Consider the following 19,633-nt stretch of genomic DNA (forward strand, 5'->3'; position numbering starts at 1 on the left):
TGAGCATCAGCAACTGTAAACTCCAGTAAATGTGCTTATATTTCATGAATGCTGTTTTTACTGTGAAGGGTCATGATTGCCCACCCATCCTTTAGATAAAATGGTAGTTTAACCAATGGTTTAATTAAGATGGCGACTAGTTTCAATATCAAAATATAGTTGCATAAGGTCTACATATCTTATTTTAAACTTTTTTAATTTTAATTACATGGATACATTGGATTTATAATACAAAATATTTTGTACTGTGAAATATTGTTTTGTTTGCGGTAAAAAAAACTTCCATTGGATTCATTTTTTCTTCACTCTTGGCTCTGAAGTACTTCTCTTGTTCTGATGATAATACAAAAGTACATCTTCCTAGTAACTGCTTAGAGAGGCATTTGTCTAAGGAGATGAGGTTCAAATAGCTGCTTCTGTACACTTTGAGAAGCTTTCAAGGCCGAATGGCTGTATAGCAAAATGTTGTAAAACAGTATTTTAAGAATAAAAATATTTTAGTTACAATAATGACTTTTATTCATCTCATGACAAAATGTTTCTGTTAATTTCTACATACATTGGGAGATATTGAACAGGGCATATTTACTTCTGGGGGAAAAAAAACGTTAAGGTTACCATCCTATCATTCTCACAAGAGTATCCCCCAGGCCTTGAAAGAGTTAAAGGACTTCTCTCTTTGAGGAAGATCCAGTCAGAGATTATCCTTTCCACACTTTTGAGCAAACCATAAGAACAGCTTTCCCAATTAAAAAAGGCTAGAGAAATAAAATTACATCTTGATTTGTCTTAAATAATACAAAATGTATTCAATGTTAGAATTTTATCATACAATTATTAACTAAAAAACAGCTTCAAAAATATACTACAGGTAGTCCTTGACCTACGACAGCAATTGGGACTGAAAATGCTGTCGCTAAATGACGTGGTTGTAAAGTGCGACATCATGTGACTGTGCCACTTAGCAACAGAAATTCCGGCAGTCCTGGTTGCTGTCATTAATTGAGGACTGCACAGATCATTAAGCGAAGACCTCATGTAACTGCAACGTCTTACTTCCTGCTGGTGTCCCCACTGACTTTGCTTGTGGGAAGCCAGCAGGGAACATTGGAAATCACAATCACGTGACTACAGCTCACTGCAACATTGTAATCATGAGCTGAGCACACAGATCACGATCATGTGACCGCAGGGGTGCTGCAATGGCTGGAAGTACCATTCATTCAGTGCTGTTGTGACTATGAATGGTCGCTGAATGAATGGTCGTAACCTGAGGACTACCAAGATCAATCAAAAATAGGTTTTGTACACCATTGCAATATATAAGAAGGTGAAATATATATATCTTCCTGTATATCGCAGTAGTATACAGAGCCTCTTTTTTGATACTGTAAGAACAATTCTTATTTCTAAAGTTGTTCCATTTCTTACACACTCTGAGGTTCAGCACAAGAATTATAATGAGGCGATCCAGTACAATTCAGTTCCTTTATTAGCTCATACATAATAGACAGAATCTTGCCAGATTAAACCTATCCACAGTTACTAGTGAATATACCCCGTGAGACTCTAGGGAGGGGCCAGCCTCATCCTCTTCATTTTCCCACAGTCTTGTTGCGGGCTGAGGAGGTGCTTGCCCTGGAATGTCTCTCCCCCCTCCTAACAACCTTGAAGTTCAATTCCAGAATCTTCCCCCCTCATGCCATCCATTACACACACATACCCACACACATAGCCAAGGACTGTGCAAAGCATTTATAAGAGCTGTTTTGCAAAACTATGCAAGCAAAGCATTAAATTAGCTGCATTCTTTGAAAGGCTTGCAAGTGGTTATACTGTGCCTCCCTGGTTCACTGTGCCTCCCTACCCTTTCATCCCACAGGTGATTCCAACAGAAACAAACCCAAATGCAGGTGGATAACTAGAGATTTCAAAGCAGCTGAGTGAGCCCTCCAATGCTTTTGCTTGCGCATGCTGGCACACTTTGTAAAGCAACTTTTTGAATGCTTTCCATACAAATACATACATACATATGAAGTGTGCACTGTTTTTAATATTGTTTTAAAACAAAAACTATTTTCAATTTCAAAATGTACCAAATTTCACTAGTTATTTAACACAATGATATGTAGTTTAAGTTGGATTCCAGTGGTATTTCACAGGAAACATACCTGATTTTTTCACTATTTCTGTTTTCTTCATATACTGTCGGCTGGGATTCTTTATTATGAGGAGGTTTGTGTATTTCAGACGAAATAGCAAAATTTGCTTTTTCTCTGGAGACTGGGAAGTGGAAAATAGGAAAATGTAGATGTTCCGCATCATTATCATCTAGGGGATGTAAAGATACAAAAGCATTTATTATTCATTTTCTCCCAAAGTATTATACAAAATAATTAACATGAGGGCACATGCAAATCTTAGTAAACTGTAACAATATACATTTATAGGTGGTATATGAAAGTAGAGTTTAAAAAATGTTCTCTTATAAACATCACTGATCTGCATGTTTTATGTCACAAGGTCCCTGAGAATTTTATCCCAGCAGGATCATCAGTAAAACTGGAAGAAGCAGAAAAACAGGAGACAGGAAAAAGAAAGGCTTTGTTACTGATTTTCTCAGTTAAATTGTTAAAACTGACATGAATTGGTAAGTCAGGAAAAAAACTAATAAAAAACCGCATTCATGCAATAACTGAATTTATGACTCTCCACCAGTGGGAATATTATTTAAAAGCATGCAACCATACTCCATACACTTTTAAAATACCACATATATTTATTTCAAAATGTTTTAATAAAGGCTTTTAAGCTATTCATTCATCTTTATACTATTATTAAACTATTGGGAAATAATGTTTTTACTCTACATTAAAGCATTCTGCAAATGTTCAAAACATTGTCTCGTTGTGACAATTTCACCTGAGCTAATTCTTCTCTTAATGTTGATGCTGTAATTGATTAAGAAGATATAGTTTTTTTACCCAAATGTGAATACGATGCATGCTCATTAATGAAGCTTTCTGCTTTGTTTTTCTTCCTGGCATCTCTAGATGCTTTCCAATTCATCAGGAACTGTCTTTCCATTTCTTTTATTTCTTTTCCATCCAGCAATTCTGAGGGAATGTTGTAATGTGTAAATCAACAAACAGCTTTATATTCTTAGGAAGGCAATAGAGCATTTTTTGTTGCAGAAGATATTGCTAATTTTCTATCAGTGTTATTAAACCTGAAACACCACCAAATTGTTGACCATTGGGCTTTAATTCTACTGTATGAGTATGTATGAGCTGGACAGCTGACAGGTAGATTGTTAGAGCACAATTGTGAAAAGGATAGATAGACCTGTAAAATTGGTATAGTTGCTACAGTAACAAAAAAGACAGACAAGTAAAACAGAATCTTTCTACTGCTCATTGGACTGATATCTATAATTACTATGCAGGGTCAATGAAATTGATAGCTGCTATATACACAAAGACCCTAACAATAAGTTTTATATGATATAGTTTTAGTTATATAATCCAATTTTTCAATAATATAGCATTAATGGAAAGGAAGATGATCCCGAATTTAAGATATTAAAAACAAATGCAGACAAAAGTCTTTGCAGTGTCAAGCAACTGTCAAGCTAGAATTATCAACTTCAGTCTGAAGATTTTCTCCCAATACACATACAATTAATGTAAGTAACATGCTTGCATATACATAGGCAATTCTCTCTCTCTCAGTATGTATGTGTTATATGCTTGCCAGAAGCCATACTCCAAGGATAAAGCCATAACGAAAAATGCATTATTTATTGAATTAATAACTATTTGCTTTTAAAATACAATATCAAATTTATAAAATTAACTAATCTTACACATAGAAATACACAATACACCCCTATTCCTTGCTGTATGTCTAGCAGAAACACAATAAAGGGGGAAAAATGATGGTGATGAGAAAGAAAGAGGGCAAAGAAAGAGGAAAAGAGGAGGAATGAAATTGGATGCAAATGAGGTAAGGGAAAGAAGTGGAAGTAGAAGAAAAAAAGGAGTTACAAAAGGGTTATATTCAATAGGCAACCTTCTCAAGTAAAGCAACAATACTTTGAAGCACAGAAGTTTTCATCCATTGGTACCTTATGCTAATAAGGGTTCACAGCTTCTATTCTTATCAGTATTGTAAGGATGTAGTTCTCCCCAATCATTTTGAAACAAAAATTTGTCTTCCTAAAATTCAACGTATTTGCTAATTCATCTTCTGACACATTATAAAATATACTAATTCTACTCATTATTTATAATCTTAAAAACAGCTTTAGTTATACAAATTGTACAAATAAATGAAAATATGAGCTGATGGAGCAATTATGTTAGCAACATTCACTGCTGGTAGATATCATTATTTATCTGATTTATATCCTGCCTTTGTTCAGGAGATCAAGGCAGCATATATAGCATCCTTCCTTCCATTTTTCCTACAACAACCACTCTGTAATATAGATTGGGTTGAGAGGAAGTAAATGGCTCAAAGTCGTCCAGCAAGGTTCTCAGTTATGCTGATCACCAGGAGGCAGTACATTTGACCAGGAATCATCAGACTTAGATAGCCAGATCTTATTCTAGGGGATTCAAACACCACTCTACTGGGAACTGAACTCATGGATCACTACACTTTAGAGTACTATATACATTGCATTAGGTTTAGAAGCCACTCAGATCCTATACAGTCCACCTTCCCTTGAGTTCTCAGACAGATACAGATGTTACCTTATGTCATGCTCCTGTATACAAGGTTTTACATTACTTACAACCACCCCTTTCTCTATTTTTAAACAATGTATATCCTGTGTGGTGTTTCAGTTACATTAAACACCAGGAGGTAGTACATTTAACTGGTTTCATCCATATTAGGACTCTAATAAGGAATTATTACTGAGAATTTTATTAGGTTCTATATCTGAGGGAAGATTTCAAACTGTGTCTCAATGGTGCTGTCCAATGTTAATGATCAGAACATACTGGCTCTCACAAACAGATAATTTGTGTAAAGCCCTCAGGAAATGCCTTTTTCCATTAACATATCCGAGACTTAGAACAGCCTTCCAAGGGAATTTTGTCTCACATTCAGTGGGAGCTTTTTGGCATTTAATTTTTAATGCACCCCCCCCATGTTGTCGCTATATACGTAGCTTTAATGTTACACTAAAGATCCTCAACCCTTTTGGCTAGTGATCACTTTGGGATGATGAAAGTATATTGTGAATCCATAGATTTGCACATTCACAAATATTCTCCTGTTGCAAAATAAAGGTTAGTGTAATATACCAAGGAAGGTATCACTGATGCCTGTGATAACTATGTTGGACACCCTATTGTAACACATTTTTAAATTATTGTGCTTTTGGTTTTATGATTATGTTTTAATTCTAGTTTTATTCCAGAGTTGCACACAGTAGAACTCTCTGAGGAAAGAAGATTGGGGAGACAAGTTTGGCCAATTCTTCTTCCTTAAAGACCCCTAAATCTGGTTTTCGAAGGACCTTCTAAAACTGGCTCTGCTTTGATCCTGGTCCCATGTATGAAGAGGTGTTTCATTTTATGGAAGATCAACTGGATTAACTTCCTTGATTTTAAGCTATAGTGGTTTTATCAAAGTGCAGGATGTACAATAATATATAACTTTCAGATAATTTTAAAGACATGTCTGATAATAGGACAGCTACATAGTTTGTACAACAGCTAATAAGCATGGAATAAAATGAAATTGCTTCTGTTCTTCTAGCTTGGACGGCCATGGGAAGCAGAGCTGAGTGCAAGTGGGCTTGGATGGCTTCAATGGGGGAAAGTGCTGGGAAGCAGATTCACAGGAAAACAATGGAATTTGACTCTGGGGTAATGCACTTGACTCCCAGGCTATAGCTTATGCACCTATGGTTTACTATATCAATACATCTGAAATGAAAGAAGAGCAATCTCTAAAGTTTACCAAGAGATTTTGACTGCAGTATTACTTTGTCTCGGTATTTTGGCTTATGACAAACAGGATTCCCATTCAGCTCTATTTTGTATAACTTAGTCCATATACTCAGAACAAATTCCAAGTCCTGCAAATAACAAAGAAAAACATAATTTATCTAGCCCAAATACTACATAACTTAATTATAAATCTTTCTTTAATTAGTTGCAAAATGCCCCATTTATTCCAATTGATATTACATTTAACAAGATCAAATATTCATGTAGTTAAAAAAATACATGTTTTACCCACAATATTCAGAAATTATATTTTGATAGTTATTTTACTTATTCATAACTGTAATCTAGTTTTTGAGTTTTTACTTTCTAATGAAAATTTAAATATAAATGTAAACCAAAAAACCCACAAAAATTAATAGCACTGTTCTCTGGCCCTATAAGTCTTGCAAATATATGTTTGTAAATACTGACAGTTAATAGCTTTTAATATAGGAAAACTATCCCCTTTGTTTCTATCTTTACAAATTTAGCCAAGCCTTTGGGACAGAGCCTTTGTTAAATGCATTATAATAGTATCATCCTCATCCTCATTATATATTTGATTTAAAAATGCACTTCAAGAATTAATTCAATTAAAGATTATTTTGAAAATTCAAAACAATATATATTGCTTGGAATTCTAAAAACCATTTCACTTTGAAGAATATACAGAATTTTTAGATTTTCGTTAACTACAGCTCAGTTGATAAATTATTCAGGACATGCTCACTCTAGTTTATATCTATCTAAGAATGCACTTATCCCATGCTGAGATATTACCCTTTGGATATGCTCTACTTGTTCACTGTCTTCCTGACTCTAATAAAGTGCTTTCACTTTACACCCTTTCAATAAGCTATACTAAAGGGACTAGACACTTTTTTGGGCAGTCTCTATTTGATAAATGATCATGTCATGTTATCACTTAGAGGTCTGCTACAAAATACTAAAGAGCAAATTCTATTCTAGGCACATGATGGTGGGGTGGGGGTAAAAGCCTCAGATGTCATCCATAGCACAAACTATAGCCTTCTTCCCAATTAGTGATGGTCATTTAAAAACCTGCATTTGACCAGTGCACTCCAATTTTTATTGGCTATGTCTAGCTCAAATAGCTTAACTACATCTGCAGATAGCAATTTGTCATCATTCTGACGGTCTGTCATTATCTCTTTCAGAAAATCTATATATTTTTTCTTGTACCTGACTGAATTGTGAAGTGAAGGAATCCATCTTTTTGATATCTAGTGTCATAATCAATAATGGCAAAGGTTGAATACATTAAAGATTTACAACCAAATCTTCAAAACACCAAACCAGCATAAGCCTTCCTAAATAAATACGATTTGTGTTGCTGGAGATATTTTAAGATAACCTTGACTTATGAGCCATAGGTAGACAACTTCCAAATGCCTATGGCATGTAATTACTTTCATCCAGTCCTCTGGTGCCATGATGTAATAATACATGACATCACACACCACACATGACATCATTGTAAATGGAATTAAGAAGAAATTAAAACATAAAGAAATGGAACCTTTCTCCAAACATTACAAAAAATGACACTTCTTAAAAAATTCACTTAAGTAGACACCATCATCCCCCAAACTGTACAGTTTGACTTAACAGTAATGACAAACTTTGCTACTGGATTTTAGCAATAAATTGTGATTCTGAAATCTGTGATGATAAGGAGGAGCTAAGTGCATCAGTCCATCAGTGCTCAGACTAGGACCCACAATTCACTGCATAAAGAGAAAACATTCTATTATGCATAGATGCATGCCAGTTCCATATGCATATTTTTCTTTTTACTCAAGAATAAAGGAAATCTTTGCCCACTTTGGTTTGACATAAGCAGCTAACATTTTGAGTTATAGCAAATGTATTTAGATGTAATTTTCAAAGCCTACAGAATTAGCAAGAACATTTATTGCTTTAAAACACCTCCAAGACAAGCCAGAAATGAAAAACAATTTGGGAAACAAAAATATACTTTCTGTTCAAAGTCAATTTGAACAAATTAGTTTTAGTCCAATTTGTTTGAAGTTTTATAACTTTTTTGTTCCTCTTAGTTATAAATTTAAGAGCTTAATTTTATGCACAAAGTTAAAATTAGTATCTATTCATTTCAATGAAAATTTACTGACTCGAATTCACTCGATTATTGAAAAAAAAAAGCTGAATAGGGGGATTTAAATTAATCTCTTCCTCTTCCAGTATGTTATCAGTGCTGTCAAAGTAGATAGCCTTAATTATCTGTTTGGCAGCTGTCTGTAATTAGCACAGAATTGTCATATGAGGATTTCCCTCTTGGTAGCAACTTTTAATAACTATAGAACACAATATAGTACTATTATCTGGTTCAGTCTTCAGTATCCTAAAGAAGCTAACAAGATAACTCTGGGAAGCCCAGAAGCACTACATGAAGACAATAGCCCTCCTCCAACAGGCATTCTCCAGTAATTGGCATTTTACAGGCTTTTCTAATCTATGAGGTAATAGATGATTACAATGTACAGAGTTATCTTGTTTACAATGTTCTATTGTCTATGCATTATGGGTCTTTTTTCAAATTTTCTTTGCTAGAAATCTCTATGATCCAAATGTATTATTTTAAGTTATTGGATTTATCACTGAGTGCTTAAGCCACCCTCCAATAAAATTACTGCACATTATTATGACAACTTTACTAGCCTCATCTGCCATTAACCTGTCTAATGCTCTGAAATTCATAAATTTGTAGATAAAAACTTGTGCCATAAAAAGAGACGATGATTGAGTAGATGACAGAAAAGGCCATAAGAATAATAAATTATTTCCAAACAATAATTTCGACCATTGGCAAATTACTGAGATAATTAATACTCAATTTCATTTATGAAACTTATCAGTTTGCATTACTTTTACTACCTTTATTTGGTGAAGTTGGTTGTCAACTGCTATAAGGTGGGAGATATTTTCCAGAATTGATAAGTCACTTAGTTCATCAATATTATTATTGCTGATATTCAAAACTGATAAAGACTTCTGTAATGAAACAAATCAAATACTTACCCAAACACAAAACCAATATTTAGATGCAGCAACTGTATGCAGTTAACTTGAGAGAAAACCTGATTGAACAGTGAAATTTTCATAAGCGTACAAAACATTAAACTGTACCAAACAAAAACATCTCTAATTAGCATCTTGTTTTGAAATAATCTTGAAACTCATAGTTAATAACTTGGTAAAACAGTAGAAGTAAATAACCATTCAAAGTCTGTTAAAAATCCATACAATTCAAACATAAACCAATGTACAATCCATTCCCAACTTTTTTATGTAACCTATTTTGCAGTGCATGGTAAGGGGAAGAAAGTGCTGACTTTCAATTCTTAGAAAGGAAGTTAGGCAAAGTAATATCTAAACACTTTGGCTCAGTTAAGTCTCAGAAAAAATACCAGTAACACAAAATATAATAGGAATAACTTTTTAAATAAAAAATATTATCAGTATCTTCCAATTATCAGTATATCGTGTGAAAAGTTGTAAGAGATGGCAATTTCTATTTTTCCCAATAACTGACTGTTCTGCTGATCAGTCTCCAAAGAAAAGTGACTATATTGTATAAGAATTAACATATTATGGTATTCATATTATACACCTGTGGAGGCTGTGGCATTTTGTTTCTTGAAAGGAAAATCTTAAGTATACAAGACAAACTGATTTTGAAACACAAGGGCATTTAAGGTGCAGTATGGCATTAGAGGAGAGTTCTTCTTAGATATTCCACAGAAGCTTTAGGGTATGGGTCAAAAGAAATTTGTTGAATCCAAAGCAGTATGTTTTTACAGCGTGGACATAGTAAATTCTCCAAGCTTTGTAATCCATATATGTCTACATTATTAGCTACTTGTTCATCAACACAATGGTTGTGATAGAATGAAACCATGAAAAAAAAACTTCTCACAATCAATTTACAATTCTTTGCTGTCAGGTTGATTGGGTCAAATCATATCTGCCGCAGGCAGGTACTGTACTGAAAATAAAAGCAATCAGAAAAAGCAGACAAATGAGTATTCATGGGATAAAGGTGATAATTTGGGGACAAGAAAGATGGTTAAAATTATTTAAGATAGGTTTTGTAGAAGATTAGTTTTCAAATATATATGCTAATAGTATGTTATTCATAAAGCTGCAGTCACGTAGGAAAGTGCTAAAAATGTTAAAATATTCTGCATTCCATATATTATTTATATAATCGTTTCTTCTGAATAGAGAAAGTATAATAAGGCTTTGTTATTCAAACTGTGAAATAATTATAGTATATGATTACCAGATTACTAAGCAAAATATTTTTAGAATTTACTACTGTTGGTTAATATGTTTTTAAAATATTTTAAATGAAACAAATGACACATTAACCTGATTTATGCTATATGGGGATAAGCACTCAATAGAAGCTTTTAACTGTTCCTAACAATTAATGTCTGTCACCAAATGACTTTCAGGTACAGTGTTCTTACTGATAATGAATGAAGACTTCTTGGATCAAACAAGAGTTTTTCTCCTAAGGGAAGCTGCTGGCTTTCAATATGCAATTCTCTCAGTTCCTCTAAAGTTTCCAAGCCTTCCACTACAGTGATGTAGTTACCGCCCAAATACCTGGAAATAAAACAAAATGGAAAGGTCTTTCATTTTACAATTTCTTTTTAAAATACATATTTTCTAGAACATAAAAAATTAATGATCTCATTGAATTATAATCTAACTCTTTGAATTTGGAAATAAATTCAATAAAACATAACAGATTGTACCAATAACCAAATAAAAATTCATTAATTTCTATAGGAGAAAAATGTGATTAACTCATACCTTATATGTTAAAGTCTACCTTGCTTGGGTCTTTGAGCACAGAGTTTGTTTGAAGCCTGTACAATATATTATCAGATATGAAATATATATTTATTCCATTTTATTTAATATTTTTAAATTTAGATTATTACTGTCAGGTTCAGCCCAAGAATCACAACGAGACAATCCAGAAATCAACTCAGCTTCTTTATTAGCTTGCACCTAAAAGACAGAATCTCTCCAGACTAACTCCAATCCCCCAACAACAGCAACTATAACCATTATGCCCTTAGGGAGGGGCCAGTCTCTTTCTCTTGACCTTCACCCAGTCCAGCTGGGGGCTGAGGAGATGCTTTCCTTGGAATGTCTCTCCCCCCTCCCTGTAACCTTGAAGCTCCATTCCAGAATCCTCCCTGCTCATGCCTTCCATCACAATTACACATGAATCAATAAAAACAGAAACATCATAAGTTTTCACTTACAATTTTTCAAGTCTTATTAATGATGTTAGATTTTCAATTCGTGTAATGCAATTGTTCTGCAGGTACAGATGTCTTAGGTTTGTCGCAAAGTCCAAATTATGTATTTGTCTAATACGATTATCATATAAATATAGGACATTAAGATTTTTACACAAAGAAAGATCATCCTACAAGAAAAAATTAAAATATGTTATTTGGTAAAATTCATAAAATTCTTACTGCTTCAGCAAGATTTCATAAGCCCTAAAATCATGTTAAACTCACTATTTTAAGTACAGTCCTAAGTACATGAATAAGATTATTAATCTTATTAAGATTATTAATCTTAATAATATAATCTTAATAAGATTATTCATCTTATTCATGTATTTATTAGTCTGGGATGCATGATAAAGATTCCACATAACCTAATGGTGCATTAAATATATGATTCTTGCACAGCTGTGCTGCACATCACTTTTGTACACAATAAGCTATCCTAAGTACTTCTGTGCTGGTTTGTTTGAAAGGAAAAAAACCTAACTCAATGTGCCAAACTCTTACTCATGCCTAAATGAAGTATTTTACATTTGTACAACATCCCATTTCTAGAGAACATTTACTTACCAGCACCAAACATTACTATATATGAAACTATGTCTGTCCAAAACTGTTTTCCTGAAAATAATTAAATAACAACTTATCATTAATACAATATATATATACTGTGTGTGTGTGTGTGTATACACACACACACACATACACACACATACACACAAACTAATTAAGGCAAGGGCATGAAATAGAATCAGAAATTTATTTCCAACTGGAAACTTATATTAAACAAAACATTAAATATAATTTAATACTGGCTAAATCTTAAATATAAAATAAAAGCTATGTTTTCACATAATGAAAGATTTCTTACAATGACATCTATATTTTTATTAGATAATTTCAGATGTGTTAGCTTCCTCAGATGTTGGGCGAAAGATTCCTCTCTGCGATTCTTTGGATTAAGGCTTTTACCAATAAGCTCCAACGTTAATCGCACCATAATTTTGTGATAAAGTCAATTTTCCACTGCCTTAAAATAAAAATAAATAGTTATAAAGTATTTTGCCACATCATTAGATTATCACATACTATCTGCAATATGCTCTATTAAACACTGTATGTTTTAACTAGAATAGGATTTCCTTTTCACTCAACTATATTAGCCATTTTCTGTATAAATCAAATTTATTCTAGTGAACATCATCCTGATTTTCATTACCTTTTTATATGTAAGTAGGAATTCTGATTTATTTTTTTCTAGCCCACTAATGGGTCTATCAATGGCTAGTGGTCTTGATGGTTATATATTTCCTCTAGAATCAAAAGCAGCATGCTCCACAACAGGTGCTAGGGTGTGACAGTGGAAGATGGGTATCACTCTCATGTTTTGCTTCTGCTTTTAAGTTTCCACAATGCATCTGGCTTATCTACATATGACAAATAATGCTAGATTACAGACCTTTGGCCTGATCCAGTAGAAGATTTTTTTGTATTGCTAATTACTCAAATATTACTTCCAATCTGTACTTCAAGGGACTCATTTGTTCTCCCTAATCTTATTTGGACATATAATCACATTATTATAGTTACAATAGTGCAAAGTCACACTTTTATTAGAAGACTATACACTGATGTACAGAAAAACAAATTCTAGTTCTACAAGTGTCTTGATTTTGCTTCTTTGTGTATTATAATAGGGTGCAATCTCATATATTTACCTAAGTTAAAATGAATTCAATGAAGTTTACTTCTGGGTAGGCATACATAAGCACTATCAGGTGCAGAATTTCCTGATTAATTATTCCTACCACACTGGTTTTTGTTGTTGTTGTAATTTAAAGAATAGGGGAATACTGCATGTACATACTAAACCTTAAAATCTTAGTATTTTTCACCAAATTGGCTATTGTTATGGGTAATTTGTGGTTTGTTAGATGCGGCTGGACAGCCATTAAAGGGGGGAGGAGAGACCAGAACCATTTCAATCTTTCTGTCTTTTCCCCCTCCCCTTTTAACTGCTTGCTGAGCCATTTTTCAGAACTATTCCAACAATCATTATGCTTTTTGTACTAGGGCAGTTTTCTCAAATTCTGTAAGGCATTCTAACGCATTTTAAAACAATTATTAAAATCTGTACTGCAGAAATCTTGCTCCAGTTTCAGACCTGTTACCCCACTACCCCCATTATGAATGCAGGGAAGCCTTACTGTATACAATTCAAGAAATATATGATTCAACGCTTCTATAAATAAAACAAGGAGATACATATTTCAGTGCTTGAAACAGTGCAAAGAAAATAGAAGGTTCATGAAATGGTGGATTACTGGGATGGAGAGGAGTTTTGATTATATTTATTGGGGGGGGATTGTTTTGCTTTAAGAAGTTAAGCACAAAAAGTTCCAAATATGAAAGGGAATTGTGTGGCTTTTAATGTTATTCCAAAGCAGCATTATGAGGATGATAGCCCTGCTCTCAGCAATACCAAATGCTAATAGATGGTGCAAAAAATTGCATTTTCTCAGTGGCAAAATACTGAAGACTGACCAATATTCACGCTGCTTTTAGAACACCCCTTTAAGTAAAAGTGATGCATACACAAATTATCAATGATTAGGGTGTAGGAACGGGATTTTGTTTTTACTGTCATATATCAGACAAAATATGAGAGTGCATGAAAGCAACATGTAGACATAGGGACGTGAATGAGGGATCCAATTTTAGAGCAAAAACGAACGCCAAAGGAGGGTATCTCCCTGCAGCCCTCCCCCCCAAGAGCTTTTCTGCAGAGCATCACCTCAGATGTGAGCTACGGCTGGGAGAGAAATGCTTAGAAAGAGCGCGCAGCAAATCAGCTCAACAGTTTCGGTATGTTAGTACACAACACCCCCCACCCCCTTTTTTTCCTTCTGTCTTCATCTTTCGGGACAGAATGAAAAGAGTTTACAGGCTCGCGAGGCGACCCGTCTTCCCTCACCCTAACCCGGGCCCTCAGGCGAGAACGGTAGTGGCTGTTGCTTCAGAGCAGGCCAGCGGTCTTAGTTGCAGGTCAACGGCAGAAGCGGCAACAGCACCGTTGGCTCCGAGAAGCTTGTTCCTAAGAACCTGCGCCGTCAAAGCCTACACTTCATCCCAATGCGGCCTCCTTTTCCACACGTTCCCAAGCGCGCGTGCCCCTCCGAGCCCGCCACCACGTCTGATCCAGCCACCTACATGAGCGCGCCCCTCCTCGCTCCTGGCCTCGAGGGGGAATGGGCGCCGAAAGTCACTTGAAGCAAAGAAAAAGCGAACCCGGCAAACAGGTTGCTATAGAGACAGAAAGCCGCCAGAAGTATCCACCTATCAAAATCCTTCTGTGGGCGGCGGGGGGCGGGATAAGTGGAGAACACTTATGACCAAGGCAATGTGCGCGTGCATAATTAGGCCCTAGTTTAGCATATTCTTCGGCTGTGTTTTCCGTGCTGCGGGGCGGTTTGCGCTGTTTGGTTGAATCCCTGAGTTCGCAGCGAGATCATTTAAGCCGACCATGGAGATTGATTCATTTTTTTGCTGGCGTCCTGTATTCGCCCCGAAAATGATAATTCAAAGAGAGAGAGAGAGAGAGAGAGAGAGAATTATATATTATATAATTATATAATTATATTATATAATTATAATATATATATTATAATTATATAATTATATTATATAATTATAATATATATATTAATTGCAGCAGAACACTAAACATTATAGACAGTTCAAATTCTATTCGTCAACAAAGTATTCACTTTTAGGGGCTAAACTTTATGGGGTAGAACAATGAGCCAAACGTGTGCAAGCTCATATTAGAAAAAATATATGTATTACAATCCTATACGAAATTAGTGATGTTCAATTCAGTGAATAGCTGAATATCTATATTCAAGTAGACTAAGTGATATTCAATTCAGTGAGGCCATGTCAAGGAGTGTTTGCTCTGAGGATCTGTTGGGAGAGAGATGAGAAAAAATGGCTTTTTTAATTCAAAGAAGCTTGTTCTAAGAACAGAAAGGTGTTCTTAAAGTATGCAGAGCACAGCTCCTGGAATTCTTTCCAAGTTCTTTACCAACAGTGGTCATAGAAGGTACCTATATCTTCTGTGTAAAAAGTTACTGACATGTTGCATTTATAGATGGTTTCATTTTTATTTTGTGTTGTATCTTTGCTTGTGTGTGCAGGAAGTCCTCAACTACCATAATTGGGACCAGGAACTCCACTGCTAAGCAAAGCAAAAAATCATGTGACTGCGAATTGATGACAGTTCCAGCACTTCTGGTTATGGTCGTTAAACGAATCATGTGCGGTCATTAACCGCGATGTCACATGACTGTGAATTGTGACCTCCTGTTGGCTTCCCCATTGAATTTGCTTGTTGGAAGCCAGCAGTGAAGGTCACAAATGGCTATCACGTGACTGGGGGGCACTGTGACCATCATAATTGCATGCCAGTTGCCAAGTGTCTGAATTGTGATCACATGGCCGTGGGGATGCTGTGATGGCTGCAACTTTGAGGACCAGCTGTAAATCTTGTTCAGCACCGTCGTAACTTTGAATGGTCGCTGAATGAGTGGTCTCTAAGCAAGGACTACGTGTATGCCCTCAGAAGCACAGGGAAGCTACATAGGGTATGCTCTAATCACATGACCAGGAGTTCTCTGAGTAAGCAAACAGGACCAAGTTTTCTGTTTATTATTAAGAAATGCTATCCAGCATTTTAATCTGTCAGTCTTACATTCCCAAACTACTATATTTCCGAAGGGTTCCAATTTAACTTTAAATTGTATTATTTAAATTAGATTCCTGAATTTGGGATATCAAAGTGTTGAAAGTGGTTCATAGGATTTCAGTGTTTGAGAATCTCTGTTAAGTTGCAATTGGTGTTGTCACTCACTGTGTTTTTAATCTTTGTTGAAATAAATGCAGCTTTTTAAAAATGTTCTGATTATTATAACATTTATCATTTTGAAAGACTATCATGATGAATTATTTCAGAACTGGTTATTGCCTTGTAAGGAAGAAAGAGAAATCCCAAAGAATTAAGACACAAAAGAGTTAATGGAAAGCTTGACCTGTCAATCTAGATAGAGGGGAAGGACCATAAGAGTCTGGGAAAATCAAATTCTGAAGAACCAGTCAGGAGCAGAAAAATTAACCTGTCAGGTGGGCTTTCAAAAGAGGACAGGAAAATCCCATTCTGCTGTTGGCTTTTTTCTGCCTTCTATCACAAGAGGAGAGGACATCTCTTCCCAGCCTGGCTTCAGCTAGATGAGAAAGCCATACTCTCTGGGGAAATGTACAGCTAGAAGCAGCTAGGATCCTTTTCTTTGATTTATTTTATGGGTTGGTTCTAAAGTATTTCTTTGCATCCTTAGTCCTGTTTGTTCTACATATATTTTGTGTGTGTTTGAACATATATTCCTGCCTAGTAGATTAGCAGCTGAGTTAAAGTCTGCAGGAGTCATGGTTATTTCTTTTACTCTGTTTCCATTGTTTTCAATTCTCATTTAGTTCTGTAATCTTAATATACATAACAAAAGTACAGCTGTCTTTACTGAATCAGCACACTCATTCTAAGAGTCTTTAACTTTAGCATACTGTCAGGCCAAGATACTGAGAAAAAGAAGTCAGAAGAAATGTTTTACTCCATTCTTTGCAATTGAAGCAAGCACAGAGCGGAGGTTTGTTCTGGAATAGGGTGAATGATGATAGTATACAAAACAGCTTCTCTCCAGGAGCATGCAGAATTGCGGGCAGAGGATGTGGGTCTCCTCATGGGAGTGAGGGGCCCACTCTGTTTCGCAAGCTGTGCTTGCATACCTTTTCCTAGAATGAGATAATATTCCATCAGGTGCACCTGAAGATTTTATTTATTTGTTTAGTCAATTTATATTTTGCTGCCCAAATGGTGACATATCAGGTTGCTTAGCGGTTATGGCTATGCTATTGATTTTTTATATTTTGATTCTATGTTTAATGCAAGCTGCTTGGAATCATTGGAAGTAGAGTGCCATGTAAGTTGAATTTACAAGTAAAGAGTCATGCATAATCACACTGGCATCCACCCAGGTTCCCTGAATTTGCTCCATTGATTAGCAAGGCATGATTTTTTCAGCGTTTCCTTGAATTGCAAGCAGAACTCTCCTCATCAATGAGGATCATAATAAAGCAAGATCCTGAATAATATCAAGTTCTGCTTACATTCAAATAAACCCAAACAACCTATCACCTTCAAACTTTGCCTCTCAAGGCAGTAAGGTTGGATGATCAGGGACCAGGCCCATTTCTCAATTGCATGATTCGGAGTCATGGCTCAGTAAAAGGTGATTTTCTGTCTGTTAAGGACACAGTAAATGTTCTGCTATATCAGACATATATAGTCCAGGGTCTGATTCCACAGTGGCCAATTAGATGCCGATGAGAAACATGCATTCCCCATGCTACATACCTTATTGAGAAGTATGTCTTTCAATGCACCATATAACTTTATGTACCTTGGTGGTAATACATAAGCCATTATAATTAAGGAAGGAACTGTCAATTTTGATTGGTTTTTTTTTTCTGTTTTCATGCCTTAAGTTTGGGAGAATTTATTTAAAGTTGGTAATAAAAATCTTGTGTGAATTTCTCCTGAGGTACACATTTGCCCACCTTTACATCATACATGCTTTTTTGCTAGTATATATTCTTGTACATTTCAAAGGATAACTGATTTTTAGTTTGAATATTGGCTTGAGTGTTCAAAATCAGATAAATGTAATTATGATATCCTGCTTCTGTAATCATGACTGTAGATGTTAATAACCCTGTCCTTTCATGAAGGGGATGAGTAGCCTGCAGCTCATTTTTGTGGTGTTCCTCGTAGTCCCATTTCTGCACTTCTTGATTTCTGTCCTTGCTTCTGAGAATTGGCAGTAGTTTTTTTGCCATGTTGAGATGGAAACTATATAAGAGCTGTACAATTAGCCTTATATATGCGTAGCCCAATTTTTTAAAAAAGAACCCCCCTTCCAAAACATATCTTCATTAGTTCTTCTTGACACTATTTAAGTGGTATAGCAGAAAATGCCTTTCTTTCATAACAACCAGTAAAATTATTTGTTTAAATCTGGACTCAAGTGAAACATCAGATACTAAGTCAAGATTGCATATTTAGTAGGCTTGCTTGTAAGTTACAAGATCTCATTGTGGTCTGCTTTAACATGGATGCTCTTGTTTTCTCTCACACAAAGTACGCAGCAATTTAGTGGGCCAACTTCAATCAATCCTATAATTGCTAATTAAGCCAAGGAAAAAGGAATAGGAAGTCTTAAAATGGTTTTATATTAATGTGTATAATAATTTCCAAAAGTACAATATATTTTCATCCTCAAAGCAAATTTGTAAGAAATAATTAAATTAATTGTTTTTCTTTTATTTGCATATATTAGCTTCTTTATTTATTTCGCAGTTTAATTCTTTGTTGGAGAAGAGGTGGCATTTTAAAAAAACTTTTTAAGCATTTTAACATCTCATTCTCAAAAAAATTGCACTAATATTTTAGAACTAACAAACAATTACTATAGGATTTTCAATGCAAACTTAGAATAAAATTGTCTATATAAGCTAGACCACGAAGAAACTAGTTTCTTGTGAAATTGTATCAAGCAATTAACGTATACACTCATTGGGGTGGGTTGACAAGATGGTAAAATTAATCCTGATGAGTAAATCAGTGGAGCTATAACTCCTGAGTAAGAGTATGAATCTATGAAGAATCTGCATTAATACTTAAAAATGTTCTGTTTTATGTTACTTGGCTCCACCCCCATCAACCTTCTTGTTCACAAAAGGTGCCATTGCACTGTAAGCAACTTTTAAATATTCCAGAAATATAGAAGAATGCCAAAAGGTAAACACTATGTTTTAATTTAAGTTTATACAATGAATTTAGACACGGCGCAGACTATGGACTCCTATGTCTGCATCTTATCATTCAGTTTTCCTGAAGTGCATTACCTCTACATCATACTGCATTTAAACTAAAAAATGTTCTGGTGGAGAGTATCAAATATTGGGGCTTTCTTCTATGTTTATTTTCAAAAGATTGTACTATATTACAGTATATTTTTGCACTGAGCAATATTGTGATTATTTTTAAGAACTATATAATGTGTACCCTGCTTTTCATTTGAACAGTCTTCAAGTTGGAATCTTCTTATGTTTTTCCAACATATTTTAAAGGAATGACTTTAGTCTATGAAAATGTACTGT

General features: G+C 34.8%; 1 protein-coding gene across 1 annotated transcript; it reads right to left on the reverse strand.

Annotated features, from left to right (window-relative positions):
- Positions 1 to 371: 371 nt before the first annotated feature.
- On the reverse strand, positions 372 to 12,365 carry PPP1R42 (protein phosphatase 1 regulatory subunit 42). Its single transcript, XM_025167554.1, has 8 exons — positions 12,237 to 12,365; positions 11,330 to 11,496; positions 10,520 to 10,658; positions 8,922 to 9,038; positions 5,977 to 6,094; positions 2,985 to 3,116; positions 2,172 to 2,331; positions 372 to 450 (listed from the first exon to the last, which is right to left on the reverse strand). The coding sequence occupies exons 1-8, from the start codon at positions 12,363 to 12,365 to the stop codon at positions 372 to 374; spliced, it is 1,041 nt and encodes a 346-aa protein (XP_025023322.1).
- Between the last annotated feature and the right edge of the window lie 7,268 nt (positions 12,366 to 19,633).

Source organism: Python bivittatus, unplaced genomic scaffold, assembly GCF_059951505.1.
Source record: "Python bivittatus isolate LINGU-HERP-01145 unplaced genomic scaffold, Pbiv_v1 ctg000840_np1212, whole genome shotgun sequence".
NCBI lineage: Eukaryota > Metazoa > Chordata > Lepidosauria > Squamata > Pythonidae > Python > Python bivittatus.

What these genes read in the sequence shown, in the direction of transcription:
- PPP1R42 (XM_025167554.1), bottom strand. Translation starts at nt 12,365, where the DNA reads ATGGTGCGATTAACGTTGGAGCTTATTGGTAAAAGCCTTAATCCAAAG. An exon ending in TTAATAAGACTTGAAAAATT is followed by an intron (nt 10,659 to 11,329) that starts GTAAGTGAAAAC and finishes TTTTATTTCCAG; the next exon opens with GTATTTGGGCGGTAACTACA. An exon ending in ACTGCAGTCAAAATCTCTTG is followed by an intron (nt 3,117 to 5,976) that starts GTAAACTTTAGA and finishes ACATTCCCTCAG; the next exon opens with AATTGCTGGATGGAAAAGAA.